The 17,955-nt window shown below is 40.1% G+C and overlaps 1 protein-coding gene and 1 long non-coding RNA gene across 2 annotated transcripts in view; both read left to right on the top strand.

The window, feature by feature from the left end:
* The first annotated feature begins 796 nt into the window (after positions 1-796).
* LOC119899096 lies at positions 797-5,834 on the top strand. The gene is made up of 2 exons (XR_005443712.1): positions 797-1,217; positions 5,250-5,834. It is a non-coding gene; the product is annotated as an uncharacterized LOC119899096 (long non-coding RNA).
* Positions 5,835-17,704: 11,870 nt separating this feature from the next.
* The window catches only part of LOC119892631 (Fc receptor-like protein 5), a 43,502-nt gene continuing 43,251 nt past the window's right edge, over positions 17,705-17,955 (top strand). Inside the window, 1 exon segment of the mRNA XM_038704815.1 lies at positions 17,705-17,720. Coding sequence (XP_038560743.1) covers positions 17,705-17,720 — 16 coding nt within the window.

Genomic DNA, 17,955 nt, shown 5'->3' with positions numbered 1-17,955 from the left:
CTTTGGAGGTGGTTTTGTGACTGGCAGCAGGCAGAGTTGTGTGTTGGGACCACTTGAATTATGCTCATTAAAATCGAAGAAGAGACCAGAAAAATGTCCCTCATACATGTTTTAGAGAAAACGTAGGTGAGTTATATCACCCAAACATGTTGAAATATTTTGGAAAAACTGGAGTAGGGCTTTCCCCGACAAAGGATCTCTCTCTCTCTCTCTCTCTCTCTCTCTCTCTCTCTCTCTCTCCTGTCATTCACTGGTCTTGTGCAGAGTTTTGCGTGCATGCCGTGCTGCCGACAACTGAATGCACGTCACGGTTCCTCGTGGGTCTAAAATAGCCGACTATTTAAAAACAATGTAATATTCTTTGTGTGGTTCATCAACGGTGATAAATTATCCGAAAGCCCGCGAGGTGCGGACAACTCGGCACAACACCAATGAAGCTGGGGTTCCGTCTCTTCCAGTGGCGTTTTCTCCCAGAGGCCAAGGGAAGCCAGGCTTCCCCTGTTTTTATCAGACTATTTCTCATTTTAATAAAAACACAATGTTTTTATTTTCGATAAATCTTATGAACTGTTACTATCATCTCTTCCCCATTTCTCACTGAGTATTTTACAATAAGTGAAACAGCGTCCCTCTAATGCAATGCGTTGGATGTGTGGTGAAACACTATATTGCACCACCGTAGACTGACCTGCAGTCTGACTACACGGGGGAGGCCAGGCAGAGTTGGCATCCCTTTGTGAAAAAAAAGTAAATGATTAACCAATCAGATGAGGCCACTGTCATGCCACTGCCTATCTGTGATTAGTCAGGATGATGCCAAGGGAAGCCAGCCGCTGTCTGACTTCACGCCTGTCAAATCACAGCATGCGATCAACGTCATTCAGATGAAATAACGGGAGCTGTTAGCAACTTTAGCTGGTGCAGTTATGGAGGGTGGAGATTTGGAGGTTTAGTTATAATAAATAGCTTTATTAAACTACCACTACAGCAGCAATTTAAGATTAAATCTGATGGAAGACCAACGCCAAAACTGGAGCTGGCCTGGAGAGGAAAAAGGGGTTTCGGATGTTTAGTGAGGAAAACTCCATCCGTACAGAGTGGCTAGCTGGTAGCGCCAAACTTCAGTTGACTCTGTTGCAATGGGAAATTCTATAACTTGGTTATTGACCACTTCGCCACCATGACAGACAGGAGAATGCCCTTCCTTTTCAAATAGGGTGAGTGAAATGACACCTCCTTCTCTCCATGAACTTAACTGAACTGCAACTGTGTGTGTGTGATTTTTGATGTGGTTACATTGTTTGTTTTGCTTTGCTTGCCTGGAGTTAGCTGCTGAATGAATAGTCAGCTGAAGTAACCTTATTGTTTTTACTGCGGTTGTGTACGCATAGATAATGAGCTCTGGACAGCACCTGCCACAGGGCCCTGGGCCAGGTTAGGCTACCTGAATAATTGTTTCTACTCTGTTGGTCTGGTACTCGGTTGTTAGTCTTGAGTGATGTTGTGTTATGAACATTTGGCCAAGCATTAAGAAGTATGTAGGCCTATTTGATACATGCACCACTGCTACTATGCAAATGTCTTCAGTCGTCTTCTGATTGAGCTTGTGAATGCTTCTTTTATTCTTAACCTGCACCATAAGCAGCGGGCTATGTGTGCTATTTGGGGTGAGCGAGAGAGAGAGAGAGAGAGAGAGAGAGAGAGAGAGAGCGCGCGAGCGCGAGCTCTTACGTCTCGGTAAACGCAACATTCAGCGTGTGTATTGATAACAGATAGTGCACGTGTTTAAAGTATGAATCAGTTTTGTGTAAAATTATACCCTGCACTGTAATAGCAAAATAAATTAGATAATTGCCCTCCAGAAAGGACATCCCCTCTCACTTGGCTTCCCCAAAAATTTACCCCACCCCACGCCACTGGTCTCTTCAGCAAGTGTTCCTCCTCTGCCACTACACACATACACAATACACTTAGACATGCGCACTGACGACCCAGGGTTAGGGTTACAATACATATATTTATACTTTTCTGCAGATGACTCATGTTGATACTGTAATGTAATTGCATGGGGTTAAAAAAGGTAGTCCTTCCTACAACTCAAAAAATGATGCCATGTAACAAAATCCAGGAAGTAATTTTCTTTCCAGCTAAATGTATTTGGAAAAAGTTCTAGTTCTATGTAAAATCAGACGTTGGGCACCCCCATATAGAAAAATGGCATGATCCTAAAGTTAGCTGCAGTTTACTCACATTTCACATTGATAAAGACAAATTCAGATGTCTTCCTCCCCAGCTTGTTTTCTGCTGCACAGTAATATTCTCCAGAGTCAGAGGACTGGATGGACCTGAAGACAAGCTGTGGTTCTTTACTTAGAGGATGAAGGTTTGGATTTCCATTCTCCTTGTACCAGGTGTATTTAGCTGCTGGGTTAGCATCACTGCTGCAGGTCAGAGTCACTGAACTGCCCTCCACTATCTCAGCAGAGGGACTCACTGACACAGAGGGAAGCTTTGGAGCATCTGGAGGAGAAAACAAGAACACATTTAACATTTAATTTCAGTATGAGGTTGAATTTTCACAGTGGAGCATTTTAAATGGACAATATTTCATACAAACTCAAAGTGGAGGTGCAGCTTGATTTCCTCCTGTATCAGAAAGTACATGTTGTCCTGTTGGACACTTTATTACTAATGCAAAGAAGACGTTTAAAAGAGAGTGGTAATCTTCATGTCATTTTAAGGTGTGTGTGTGTGTGTGTGTGTGTGTGTGTGTGTGTTTTGAGGGTCCATCTAAGGCACATATTGGAAAATACCGAACTAGAAGGATCTATAAATAAAAGAGGAACAGATGTCTTCATTTTAGACTGAACTGTCAACACACACACACAATAACCTTCATAAGATGTTGAACACTTGGAACTAAATTAATACATATTCAGATGAAAATGTTACCTGTGACAGACAGAGTGACTCCAGGTGAACCAGTATATTCCCATTTGGTTGGTTTGTTATGAACCTGAACTTGTACTCAGCTGAGTCGCTCTCTCTCAGGTCTGTGATTCTCAGAGAGCAGAAGTTTTCATTACAGGTATACTCGACACGACCTGAATACTCTGACTTTGTTTTCAGATCCACAGTTTCATCACCTTTAAACCAGAATGTTTCTTCAACTGTAGTATAATCGTCATTAATAAGGAATGGATATCTAAAGGTGCAGTTTATTTCCACTGTTGATCCTTTGAAGGCACAGATCTCAGTAGAATTGTAAGTCACTCCCCAGCCAAACAGGCTCTGTACCACTGTAACACAGAGCACATCAGACATAACAATCAAAATGAATAACTTCATTTAACATTCAGTTAATAAGACAAAGAGGATCAAACTACTGATATGATTTGTGGAAAGGAGACCTGGACAAGCTCAATTATCTGACTGATAATCTGCAGTTATTGACATAACAGTTCATAATCATGCATCTATCTAACTACTCAGCTGGAATTTTATCAGGTATTTATCACATTTTATCATCACTGGGACACAGAAATATTTGTTACTCCTGGGTGTTGCCTGAAAAGTGCATCTTATAAAAAGTCTTCCAAACAAAAAAATGTATAAAATGATATATTACACACTTTTCTGGGATAGAGCAGAAGTTCAGTATGATGTTGTTTTGTATCATTGTTTTCCTTTCTAACTTCTAACAAACACAATGAGTGGCTTGATTTCCTCTTGTATTAGAAACTACATGGTGTCCTGTACCTTGAATTCTAATTGCACACTTTGTTACTGAAGCAGTGGTGGAAAGACACGCTGAAGGAGAGGTAATCTTCACGTCTTTAAGAAGTTTCTTCGATAATTTTCTTTCATTCATTTTTTTGACTGCAGTTTCTGTAAAGTGTGTGTGTGCATTGGCAATTAGGGTGCATCTAAGGTGTCTTTAAAAGTGGCGTGCTATTTATACGCCATTCCAAGATATCATGTTACTGTAGGGCTCATATTTGAAATACCAAGGTAGAAGGATGTTGCATCTGAAATTAAGGGTCAAGATTGCAGAACAAACACAATCAGAGAATGTCTATGATGGTGGTCACAATATTTTGTGAACCAGTGACATGATGACAAATGTTATTTTGCAAAATATTCAGTGCTTTTGTAGTGAAGAGAGGAAATAAGAAATTATTATGTAACATGTCTACAATATCGTGGGTAAATGATTTGGTTTTATCCAATTCTACACTGAGTAACATGCAGCATATGTACAGTACAATAGGTTAAAAGCTCGACCTTGTTGGTGTCATGTCAGGGAATGTAAACTCACACACTGAAGGAGAAGAGAAGTCCTTATATCCTTCTACAGCACAGGAAACAGCGTCTTCAGGATACAAGTAGCGTGAATAAGATCTTCCTCTGCTAACATACATTCCCTTGATAAACCAGATGTAGTCAATCTGACCATGTAGACGACAACTGCTGTGACAATTCATCTCTGCCCAGATATAAGACTGGTAGACCCGTAATCTGCTCACTTTGCACCTGGAGATCTGAATATGTGAATAAGGAACAGAAATCTTCATTTTAAAGTGAACTGTCAACACACACAGATGCAAGTCATCTTGTTGATCACTTGAAGCTAAACTAATACATATTCAGATGAAAATGTTACCTGTGACAGACAGAGTGACTCCAGGTGAACCAGTATATTTTCCCATCTGGTTGGTTTGTTATGAACCTGAACTTGTACTCAGCTGAGTCGCTCTCTCTCAGGTCTGTGATTCTCAGAGTGCAGTAGTTTTCATTACAGGTATACTCGACACGACCTGAATACTCTGACTTTGTTTTCAGATCCACAATTTCATCACCTTTAAACCAGAATGTTTTCAGATGCAACTGTTCTTTATCTTGCAATTTAGTAAACCAGAATGTTTCCTTAACTTTAGTATGACGGCCATTTATTCTGGATGGGTATGTGTAGGTGCAGCTTATTTCCACTGTTGATCCTTTTAAGGCACAGATCTGAGTAGAGGTGTAAGTCACTCCCCAGCTGTTCTGGCCCTGAATCACTGTAACACAGAGCACATCAGGAATTACAACCAAAATAAACAACTGCATTTAACAATAAGTTAAACATACAGTGTGTAATTCCTGGCCACATGCTCCAAACAAAATGGAGGTAGCATTTCACCTCCTTCTTCCCCTCAGCCAGGCTACTCTCTAAGTGATTGTGCTCCTCTGCTCTTTTCTATTCACAGCTGTTTATGTCTCCCTGGGAAAGTGGGCGTCACTTCTTCTGCAACAATGAAGTTGAAAAGACCATCACCTTGTGTGATGATCTGTGGGGAGACGCTTTTCTCCTGCCTGTAGGTGTGTCTGCTCCTCTCTGTTGAGGTGGTGGCAGTAGAAACGAGAGGTCGAGGAGCGCGACAGAGAGGGAGAGCAGCTCATGCAGCATCGACAAGCTACTTCTTCGTTGTTGGGACACAGAAATATTTGTTCTTCCAGATGTTTCAGATTTGAGGATCTCAACCAAATGCATCCATAGGGCTGTTTTGTATTATTCTTTCCGACACTGACCAGTAGTGTTGTAGTACACAAGACCGGTCTTGGTCTCAAGACCACCTTTTGATGGTCTCGGTCCCCTCTCGGGATTGACTGCATTTGTTCTTGTTCTCGACTCTGGATTATTTCAAGAGCAGTCAAGACCTGAACTTTGGAAATATCAATATATTGCCTGAATGTTGTCTGATTTATTTGTTAATATACTAACTTTTGATGTAAAACGTATTGCTTCAAATGCAACCAATAACGCTAATTAAAAACGCAGTTGTTACTGTTAATGGCTGTCACCCCTCCCCGCCCTCCTTCACACGCACTCACACAAGAAAGTGAATGGGGGAGACAGGCAAAGCTGTGGCTTTCTGGGAGCAGGAAGATATGTCAGCAAAATCTTCGTAATAACATTTAGCTGCATAAACCATAAAGAATGAATCTGTCAAACAGCGTCCAGAAGAAAACACACAGCAATCTGTTGAGGGAAGTAGCTAATGAAGTTAGTTAGTTTGAGACTGAGGACAGGGCATGTGGTGACAACTTGTTCCTAAGATACAGTTTTGCTTGTGATAAACAATGATGTGTCAGGCCACAAAAAGCTATGTTGCTAATGTGTAAGTTAAGTAACATCACCGTTAGCTTCTGTCAGCTGCACACAGCTCCGGACATTAAAGCTGCACTCTGTGGTACCGCTTCCTCATTTGTGTGAGAGAGTTAGCTTTGAGATGTGACGGCAGGGAGTGGAGACCAAGTAACACTCCTCCACTTCTATGGAAAATGTACATATTAAATAGGTTTCTCTGTATGGCCATAAGCACACGGCACTTTACTTTAAAAGAGCTAATTTTGAGTTTGAATACACAGTTGCAGATCAAAATGAAGGATCAAATACGGAAGACAAGAGTAACCTGAAAACCTAATGCTTGCACAAAAAAAATTGTATTGTGTAATAAAACAATAATGATAATTGAAGTAATTTTCCTCAATAACAATAATACAAATGTTTAATAAATGTTTGATTTTGACTCTGTCTCAATAAACTTTGTTCTTGGTCTTGACTACAACACTACTAACCAAAGTAAGAGGAGAAATACTGTATCAGTTATGGGAGAGTCTGTGCTTTTCTTGGTCAGTTCTCTCTGTTCATTGTGTGGTCAGGTTGCTGCGTAAGTGTGAAGACGAAAAATAAATGCAGAACACTGAGGTGTGAGAGATTGTTTATGGCAGTTATGATATAAACAAAAGATAAAATCTGAAAACCGTTTTTGACGCTGAACATGGAAACATCACACTGATGTCAGACATTACAAAAGGAACTAGCAGGGTTTGGTGCAGATGTATGAATATTTGAGAGAAGTCCGTCTGTGATGACTTCACTGTGAGACCAATATACCTCCAAAAACTATACTGTGATAAAAGCAGCTGCAGGCTCAGCTATAGAGCAAATTAAACAGGACAATGTGTTTTTAAAGAGTCACAATTAAAAACCACGATATTCTCAGTTACAGCATGTAAAAGTACTTAGCACACAGGTAGCCTACTTTTTGCAAAGGACAAAGCAAAAGAAGTTGGCCACAGCAAACTTTCTAATATCCAATAAAATGTACACAAACACAAACAACTATATTAAAAAATATTAACATCTGGGGAGTTTCCACAACTGTAAATTAAAACCAATGTTTCTAGCTTTTCTGGGTTTGCCTTTCACACAACTCTAAGCCGCTTATTTCTACATGTGACCTTCAGCCTACTTTTACAAGACCAGCATTTTCACATATTCCCTCTTTTATTGCAATGAATGTAAGTTTAGATATTCAGTACCTGACACAGAGAGAAGGGAGACGACAAATCCTCTCGCTGCTGCAGTTAAACTCATAGCTGCTCCTCTCATCTCTCTGTGTGGCTTCAGAGACAATAAAACATGTCAGCAGATAAACTAATGTACACAGGGGATATACAGTATCAGTCTCATCAATAAATAATTCTACTTACAGTGAAGAAGGACGCTGTCTTTAAAGATACCTTTCCTCTCTGGTCAGTGAGCAAAAAACGGATGTTAAACAAATAGATTTCCTTCCTCTTTAGATTACTAATATACACGATGGGCTGAACGCAACATCAAATATCAACACCCACATCAAAATAAAGTTTGACATTTTACAACTATAAATAAGAGAATAATAATTTAATAATAAATAATATTACTGTTGGTATCAAACCTGTTTAAGAAAAGACCATTCAAAAAAACAAGCGCAAAAACAAGAAAGGTGTTTAAGTTGGTTTGATGCTCACTTGACACTTCCAGTGGATCTTTAGACAGTGAAATAACCTTTATACCAGTATGAGTTCAAAGAGATGGACTGCAGCAGTATGGGATGTAAAAAGTCACGTGCTGAGCTCAGTGTTTATTCAGTATTGAGAAACATGTAAGAAAAGTAGATCAGAAACAATGAATTACATTTTGCAGCTCTCTCACTCACAGTCATTGTGACTCTGTGTCACTGTAACACAGAGCACATCTGACAAGATGCTGCTGGAGGTAAGACAGAAAATATGTCTTCTTGTAATTTGGTTGAAGTGATTCTTTGAAACAGACAGTGGAGGGAGCTCTCAGAGTGAGGAAGCCTGAATGTGCCACAACAAAGGTTCACCACTAGAGGGCAGTGAAACATCACAGATACTGAATCAGGACGCTGAAAAATTTTACCATCCATCACTGATTGTTAAGTCAAATTGAAATTTACTTTGGCGTTTTATTTTCACATTTTATTATTGAAACTATTTGCATTTTAGCTTTACCCTGGACATTCACTTTATTTAGTATTACAGGCGCAGATTAAGTTCACAAAGTGTCAATAGCTCACATTGGGGAGCAGCATATTAGATATTGCAATAGCAGCAAACTTTTGATAATTGACTTATTTTGGCTGAACAAAGACTCATAATTAAGGTGTTGCACAAACTATCGATGATGGGCTCTTATTCTGAAAGGCTTCACACTTAGTGAACCTCGACCTGCTCTGCTTCCATGAATGACCCCAAAGAGTTTAAATGGACTAAATTGACATTTAGAGCTCAAATGTAAGTTAATGTCCTCTTCATTAAACTGTCTGTGCATCTTTATATTAGCAACATCCCGAATAATAATAATCTGTTACGCTGTGGCACATTTCATCCTCATAGTGACAAGAACTGAGAATGTGAGCAATAAGCCAAAGCATTTGAATTTTATTTGTCTTGATAGCTGCACACAGAAGCTTGTCAGGATTTTCTGCTACATGCTGCTGCTGACTGTCTGCGCTGCTGACTCCACCCTGCTGCTGCTACTGAGAACTGAAAAGGAAAACTTTTGGAGTTGAAGGTAAATGGATCCACTTCCTCCACAGACTCGCTCTACTGTGATGCTTCAATGCCGTCCTACCATGAGGTGAGTCTGCTTCAACTGCAACTGAAGAAAATCACATAAAACTTGTGTAAAGTTAGAGTTTTAAATTTAACTGTAAATCTGAAGTCGGCCTGTTTTATTGGATGCAGGAGGCTCTAACCTGACTGGACTTCACACCATGTCTTCCTGCTGCTCTGTGTCTTCTGTCTGTGCTGCAGTGACGCTCTTAAAGTCTGAGACACTGACATACGCAGGATCAGAGTCTAACTGATGGGAGAGACGACAAAATGAGGCTCAATGGACCTCTTTCATGAAACCTGCATATAATTAGATTTGATCAAAAATGTATTCAGTCACGTTTACAAGTAAACGTATTACTGGTTTCTACTCAGCAAGTTGTATTTCAAACATAAATTCACTTCACACTTTCCAGAGCATTTATGAGTCAAGTTATTATAACTGTGATTTAGGGAACATTTTGTCAACAGGACCTCTCTCTCACCTCTATCGTCTCTCCAGGTTCATTTGGTTCAGAGGTGGAGCTCCGAGTTTTCTTCTTCCTGGATTGAGTCCAACAACAACAAATAGAAATTTTAACAATAATGAAATTCAAAACACTAAAACTAAAGGAAGTTTGAAGAATAAAAGAGCGGTGACTGAACTGATGGATTGTGATTGTTTTACCTCGTCCACAGATTCAGGAGAAGCAGAGGAATCAGCATCAAGACCACCAGAGTCAACCTGATGATATTCATGACTATTGTTGAATTCCCTAGAAATAAAAAATATATATGTGATATACCTTACTTGTACGATTAGATTGGGAAGTCATTTTGCCAGTTGATACTGTCTGTAGTCACAGCTACAGAAAAACAGTCTGAAATTTTATTTCCGTTGTACCAGCTATAGGAGTGACAATGTGTTGGTTTTTACATATTAACATGTGAATCAGGTCTGGTGCAGTAAACATCTGTGTATACAGGTGAATGTAGAAAAATGCACCTGCCACAACAGTCAGATGTAAGGTGGAGTTATGACGTCCTCTTCTGTTCTGGGCTTCACAGTAATAATTCCCACTGTGTTCAGCTCTGAAGTCAGTGATGGTGAAGTTCTGTCCTGATGCTTTTGGTGAGTCTTCATTCTCCTTGTACCAGGTATAATTAGCTGCTGGGTTAGCATCACTGCTGCAGGTCAGAGTCACTGAACTACCCTCCACTATCTCAGCAGAGGGACTCACTGACACAGAGGGAAGCTTTGGAGCATCTGGAGGAGAAAGAAATGAGGACAGATATCAGAATCAGAAATACTTTATTGCCTCCGAGGGGAAATTCTTTTGTCACAGTTGCACTTGTCAAAGGCAGATAGATAAAGAGTATATAAATATAATAGTATAAATATAAAAAAAAAGACCAATATAAAGGTGTGTGGGTATGTACAATATTTACATTATTAAGAGTTATTATGGTGAACCAAAAAGGGCAAGTGAATAAATAGCAGCAGAGAATATTGCACTTTACTTATTAAACAGGTAATATTGGACAGAAAATAAGTAATGAGGTCTAGTTTAATAACTGACTAAGTGTCAGAAACTTAAAGGGAGGAGTTATAAAGTTTGATGGCCACAGGCAGGAATGACTTCCTGTGGTGCTCTGTGGTGCATTTTGGGGGAATGACTCTTGCACTAAAAGTGCTCCTGTGTTTGAGCAGCAAGTCATGGAGTGGGTGGGAGACATTGTCCTCCTCAGAAAATAGAGACGGCTTTGGCCCTTCCTGTAGATGGGCTTGAGTGTTCTTGGCCCAGTCCAGTTTATTGTCCATGTGCACTCCCAGGTATTTGTAATCCTCCACAATGTCCACAGGGACCCCCTGGATGGAAACAGGGGTCACTGGTGCCTTGGCTCTCCTTAGATCCACAACCAGCTCTTTAGTCTTTGTCTTTAGTGTTGTGACAAAGTCCCAACACAGATCTGTACTCAGCCTCGTCACCCTTGCTGATCCATCCAACCACAGCAGAGTTATCAGAAAACTTCTGAAAATTTGTTTGTGTTGTGTTGAAATGAGTAAGAGTTATGTGTATGAGGGATCTAAAACTTTGGAGGTGGTTTTGTGACTGGCAGCAGGCAGAGTTGTGTGTTGGGACCACTTGAATTATGCTCATTAAAATCGAAGAAGAGACCAGATGAACGTGCATCTTACGTGGGTAAAACAGAGGTAAGTTATATCACCCAAACATGTTGAAATATTTTGGAAAAACTGGAGTAGGGCTTTCCCCGACAAAGGATCTCTCTCTCTCTCTCTCTCTCTCTCTCTCTCTCTCCTGTCATTCACTGGTCTTGTGCAGAGTTTTGTGTGCATGCCGTGCTGCCGACAACTGAATGCACGTCACGGTTCCTCGTGGGTCTAAAATAGCCGGCTATTTAAAAACAATGTAATATTCTTTGTGTGGTTCATCAACGGTGATAAATTATCCGAAAGCCCACGAGGTGCGGACAACTCGGCACAACACCAATGAAGCTGGGTTCCGTCTCTTCCAGTGGCGTTTTCTCCCAGAGGCCAAGGGAAGCCAGGCTTCCCCTGTTTTTATCAGACTATTTCTCATTTTAATAAAAACACAATGTTTGTATTTTCGATAAATCTTATGAACTGTTACTATCATCTCTTCCCCATTTCTCACTGAGTATTTTACAATAAGTGAAACAGCGTCCCTCTAAATGCGTTGGATGTGTGGTGAAACACTATATTGCACCACCGTAGACTGACCTGCAGTCTGACTACACGGGGAGACCAGGCAGAGTTGGCATCCCTTTGTGGAAAAAAAGTAAATGATTAACCAATCAGACGAGGCCACTGTCATGCCACTGCCTATCTGTGATTAGTCAGGATGATGCCAAGGGAAGCCAGCCGCTGTCTGACTTCACGCCTGTCAAATCACAGCATGCGATCAACGTCATTCAGATGAAATAACGGGAGCTGTTAGCAACTTTAGCTGGTGCAGTTATGGAGGGTGGAGATTTGGAGGTTTAGTTATAATAAATAGCTTTATTAAACTACCACTACAGCAGCAATTTAAGATTAAATCTGATGGAAGACCAACGCCAAAACTGGAGCTGGCCTGGAGAGGAAAAAGGGGTTTCGGACGTTTAGTGAGGAAAACTCCATCCGTACAGAGTGGCTAGCTGGTAGCGCCAAACTTCAGTTGACTCTGTTGCAGTGGGAAATTCTATAACTTGGTTATTGACCACTTCGCCACCATGACAGACAGGAGAATGCCCTTCCTTTTCAAATAGGGTGAGTGAAATGACACCTCCTTCTCTCCATGAACTTAACTGAACTGCAACTGTGTGTGTGTGATTTTTGATGTGGTTACATTGTTTGTTTTGCTTTGCTTGCCTGGAGTTAGCTGCTGAATGAATAGTCAGCTGAAGTAACCTTATTGTTTTTACTGCGGTTGTGTACGCATAGATAATGAGCTCTGGACAGCACCTGCCACAGGGCCCTGGACCAGGTTAGGCTGCCTGAATAATTGTTTCTACTCTGTTGGTCTGGTACTCGGTTGTTAGTCTTGAGTGATGCTGTGTTATGAACATTTGGCCAAGCATTAAGAAGTATGTAGGCCTATCTGATACATGCACCACTGCTACTATGCAAATGTCTTCAGTCGTCTTCTGATTGAGCTTGTGAATGCTTCTTTTATTCTTAACCTGCACCATAAGCAGCGGGCTATGTGTGCTATTTGGGGTGAGCGAGAGAGAGAGAGAGAGAGAGAGAGAGAGAGAGAGAGAGAGAGAGAGAGAGCGCTTACGTCTCGGTAAACGCAACATTCAGCGTGTGTATTGATAACAGATAGTGCACGTGTTTAAAGTATGAATCAGTTTTGTGTAAAGTTATACCCTGCACTGTATTAGCAAAATAAATTAGATAATTGCCCTCCAGAAAGGACATCTCCTCTCACTTGGCTTCCCCAAAAATTTACCCCACCCCACGCCACTGGTCTCTTCAGCAAGTGTTCCTCCTCTGCCACTACACACATACACAATACACTTAGACATGCGCACTGACGACCCAGGGTTAGGGTTACAATACATATATTTATACTTTTCTGCAGATGACTCATGTTGATACTGTAATGTAATTGCATGGGGTTAAAAAAGGTAGTCATTCCTACAACTCAAAAAATGGTGCCATGTAACAAAATCCAGGAAGTACTTTTCTTTCCAGCTAAATGTATTTGGAAAAAGTTCTAGTTCTATGTAAAATCAGACGTTGGGCACCCCCATATAGAAAAATGGCATGATCCTAAAGTTAGCTGCAGTTTACTCACATTTCACATTGATAAAGACAAATTCAGATGTCTTCCTCCCCAGCTTGCTTTCTGCTGCACAGTAATATTCTCCAGAGTCAGAGGACTGGATGGACCTGAAGACAAGCTGTGGTTCTTTACTTAGAGGATGAAGGTTTGGATTTCCATTCTCCTTGTACCAGGTATAATTAGCTGCTGGGTTAGCATCACTGCTGCAGGTCAGAGTCACTGAACTGCCCTCCACTATCTCAGCAGAGGGACTCACTGACACAGAGGGAAGCTTTGGAGCATCTGGAGGAGAAAACATGAACACATTTAATTTCAGTATGAGGTTGAATTTTCACAGTGGAGCATTTTAAATGGACAATATTTCATACAAACTCAAAGTGGAGGTGCAGCTTAATTTCCTCCTGTATCAGAAAGTACATGTTGTCCTGTTGGACACTTTATTACTAATGCAAAGAAGACGTTTAAAAGAGAGTGGTAATCTTCATGTCATTTTAAGGTGTGTGTGTGTGTGTGTGTGTGTGTGTGTGTGTGTGTGGTTTGAGGGTCCATCTAAGGCACATATTGGAAAATACCGAACTAGAAGGATCTATAAATAAAAGAGGAACAGATGTCTTCATTTTAGACTGAACTGTCAACACACACACAAATAACCTTCATAAGATGTTGAACACTTGGAACTAAATTAATACATATTCAGATGAAAATGTTACCTGTGACAGACAAGTGACTCCAGGTGAACCAGTATATGTCCCATTTGGTTGGTTTGTTATGAACTGAACTTGTACTCAGCTGAGTCGCTCTCTCTCAGGTCTGTGATCTCAGAGAGCAGAAGTTTTCATTACAGGTATACTCGACACGACCTGAATACTCTGACTTTGTTTTCAGATCCACAGTTTCATCACCTTTAAACCAGAATGTTTCTTCAACTGTAGTATAATCGTCATTAATAAGGAATGGATATCTAAAGGTGCAGTTTATTTCCACTGTTGATCCTTTTAAGGCACAGATCTCAGTAGAAGTGTAAGTCACTCCCCAGCCAAACATGCTCTGTACCACTGGAACACAGAGCACATCAGACATAACAATCAAAATGAATAACTTCATTTAACATTCAGTTAATAAGACAAAGATGATCAAACTACTGATATGATTTGTGGAAAGGAGACCTGGACAAGCTCAATTATCTGACTGATAATCTGCAGTTATTGACATAACAGTTCATAATCATGCATCTATCTAACTACTCAACTGGAATTTTATCAGGTATTTATCACATTTTATCATCACTGGGACACAGAAATATTTGTTACTCCCGGGTGTTGCCTGAAAAGTGCATCTTATAAAAAGTCTTCCAAACAAAAAAATGTATAAAATGATATATTACACACTTTTCTGGGATAGAGCAGAAGTTCAGTATGATGTTGTTTTGTATCATTGTTTTCCTTTCTAACTTCTAACAAACACAACGAGTGGCTTGATTTCCTCTTGTATTAGAAACTACATGGTGTACTGTACCTTGAATTCTAATTGCACACTTTGTTACTGAAGCAGTGGTGGAAAGACACGCTGAAGGAGAGGTAATCTTCATTGTCTTTAAGAAGTTTCTTCGATAATTTTCTTTCATTCATTTTTTTGACTGCAGTTTCTGTAAAGTGTGTGTGTGCATTGGCAATTAGGGTGCATCTAAGGTGTCTTTAAAAGTGGCGTGCTATTTATACGCCATTCCAAGATATCATGTTACTGTAGGGCTCATATTTGAAATACCAAGGTAGAAGGATGTTGCATCTGAAATTAAGGGTCAAGATTGCAGAATAAACACAATCAGAGAATGTCTATGATGGTGGTCACAATATTTTGTGAACCAGTGACATGATGGCAAATGTTATTTTGCAAAATATTCAGTGCTTTTGTAGTGAAGAGAGGAAATAAGAAATTATTATGTAACATGTCTACAATATCGTGGGTAAATGATTTGGTTTTATCCAATTCTACACTGAGTAACATGCAGCATATGTACAGTACAATAGGTTAAAAGCTCGACCTTGTTGGTGTCATGTCAGGGAATGTAAACTCACACACTGAAGGAGAAGAGAAGTCCTCATATCCTTCTACAGCACAGGAAACAGTGTCTTCAGGATACAAGTAGCGTGAATAAGATGTTCCTCTGCTAACATACATTCCCTTGATAAACCAGATGTAGTCAATCTGACCATGTAGACGACAACTGCTGTGACAATTCATCTCTGCCCAGTTATAAGACTGGTAGACCTGTAATCTGCTCACCTGCACCTGGAGATCTGAATATGTGAATAAGGAACAGAAATCTTCATTTTAAAGTGAACTGTCAACACACAGATGCAAGTCATCTTGTTGTCACTTGAAGCTAAACTAATAAATATTCAGATGAAAATGTTACCTGTGACAGACAGAGTGACTCCAGGTGAACCAGTATATGTCCCACCTGGTTGGTTTGTTATGAACCTGAACTTGTACTCAGCTGAGTCGCTCTCTCTCAGGTCTGTGATTCTCAGAGTGCAGATGTTGTTAGAACAACTGTACTGCAAACGACCTGCGTATCTTGAGTCTGTTCTCAGATCCACATGTTTTTATCTTGCAGTTGAGTAAACCAGAATGTTTCCTCAACTTTAGTATCACTGTCATTTATTCTGGATGGGTATCTGTAGGTGCAGCTTATTTCCACTGTTGATCCTTTTAAGGCACAGATCTGAGTAGAGGTGTAAGTCACTCCCCAGCTGTTCTGGCCCTGAATCACTGTAACACAGAGCACACCAGGAATTACAACCAAAATAAACAACTGCATTTAACAATAAGTTAAACATACAGTGTGTAATTCCTGGCCACATGCTCTAAACAAAATGGAGGCAGCATTTCACCTCCTTCTTCCCCTCAGCCAGGCTACTCTCTAAGTGATTGTGCTCCTCTGCTCTTTTCTATTCACAGCTGTTTATGTCTCCCTGGGAAAGTGGGCGTCACTTCTTCTGCAACAATGAAGTTGAAAAGACCATCACCTTGTGTGATGATCTGTGGGGAGACGCTTTTCTCCTGCCTGTAGGTGTGTCTGCTCCTCTCTGTTGAGGTGGTGGCAGTAGAAACGAGAGGTCGAGGAGCGCGACAGAGAGGGAGAGCAGCTCATGCAGCGTCGACAAGCTACTTCTTCGTTGTTGGGACACAGAAATATTTGTACTTCCAGATGTTTCAGATTTGAGGATCTCAACAAAATGCATCCATAGGGATGTTTTGTATTATTCTTTCCGACACTGACCAGTAGTGTTGTAGTACACAAGACCGGTCTTGGTCTCAAGACCACCTTTTGATGGTCTCGGTCCCCTCTCGGGATTGACTGCATTTGTTCTTGTTCTCGACTCTGGATTATTTCAAGAGCAGTCAAGACCTGAACTTTGGAAATATCAATATATTGCCTGAATGTTGTCTGATTTATTTGTTAATATACTAACTTTTGATGTAAAACGTATTGCTTCAAATGCAACCAATAACGCTAATTAAAAACGGAGTTGTTACTGTTAATGGCTGTCACCCCTCCCCGCTTCCTCATTTGTGTGAGAGTTAGCTTTTAGATGTGACGGCAGGGAGTGGAGACCAAGTAACACTCCTCCACTTCTATGGAAAATGTACATATTGAATAGGTTTCTCTGTATGGCCATAAGCACACGGCACTTTACTTTAAAAGAGCTAATTTTGAGTTTGAATACACAGTTGCAGATCAAAATGAAGGATCAAATACGGAAGACAAGAGTAACCTGAAAACCTAATGCTTGCACAAAAAATTGTATTGTATAATAAAACAATAATGATAATTAAGTATTTTTCCTCAATAACAATAATACAAATGTTTAATAAATGTTTGATTTTATTCATTTGAATCACAAATTAATTCACACTTAATTTTACTATTAAGATATTTAGTTTCTTGAGGAAAAGGGACTGAATTTTTTTAACTTAATTTAACTTGTGCATGTTTGTTGAAAAACCTCAGATTTGTGAAGTGATCCACTGTTTGGCATCAAGTGTTTGTTCTGACCATAAAGAATAGTTTAAAACCACAATTACCATCTGCCTTTAAATATGAAAGAATAAGAACTAATTTGACATTTATTGTGTTCTTAGTGTTTGTATGTGGGGTTTTAAAGGGAATGTGGATCTTTTAGAACAATTAGAGAAGTACAGTACCTGTGATCTCGTTCCACATTTTATTATGTGTCGTAATGTGGGGAACTGGTCTTGGTCTCGACTTGGTCTCAGCCCTAAAGGTCTTGCTCTTGTCTCTGTCTATATAAACTTTGTTCTTGGTCTTGACTACAACTACTAACCAAAGTAAGAGGAGAAATACTGTATCAGTTATGGGAGAGTCTGTGCTTTTCTTGGTCAGTTCTCTCTGTTCATTGTGTGGTCAGGTTGCTGCGTAGTGTGAAGACGAAAAAGAAATGCAGAACACTGAGTGTGAGAGATTGTTTATGGCAGTTATGATATAAACAAAGATAAAATCTGAAAACAGTTTTTGACGCTGAACATGGAAACATCACACTGATGTCAGACATTACAAAAGGACTAGCAGGGTTTGGTGCAGATGTATGAATATTTGAGAAAGTCCTCTGTGATGACTTCACTGTGAGACCAATAACCTCCAAAAACTATACTGTGATAAAAGCAGCTGCAGGCTCAGCTATAGAGCAAA

The sequence above is a fragment of the Micropterus salmoides genome, unplaced genomic scaffold (genome assembly GCF_014851395.1).
Source record: "Micropterus salmoides isolate LMB-PRFRI ecotype aquatic unplaced genomic scaffold, ASM1485139v1 Ms_hic_scaffold_1, whole genome shotgun sequence".
Classification (NCBI taxonomy): Eukaryota; Metazoa; Chordata; class Actinopteri; order Centrarchiformes; family Centrarchidae; genus Micropterus; species Micropterus salmoides.
This window is presented reverse-complemented; position numbering and strand designations above follow the sequence as displayed.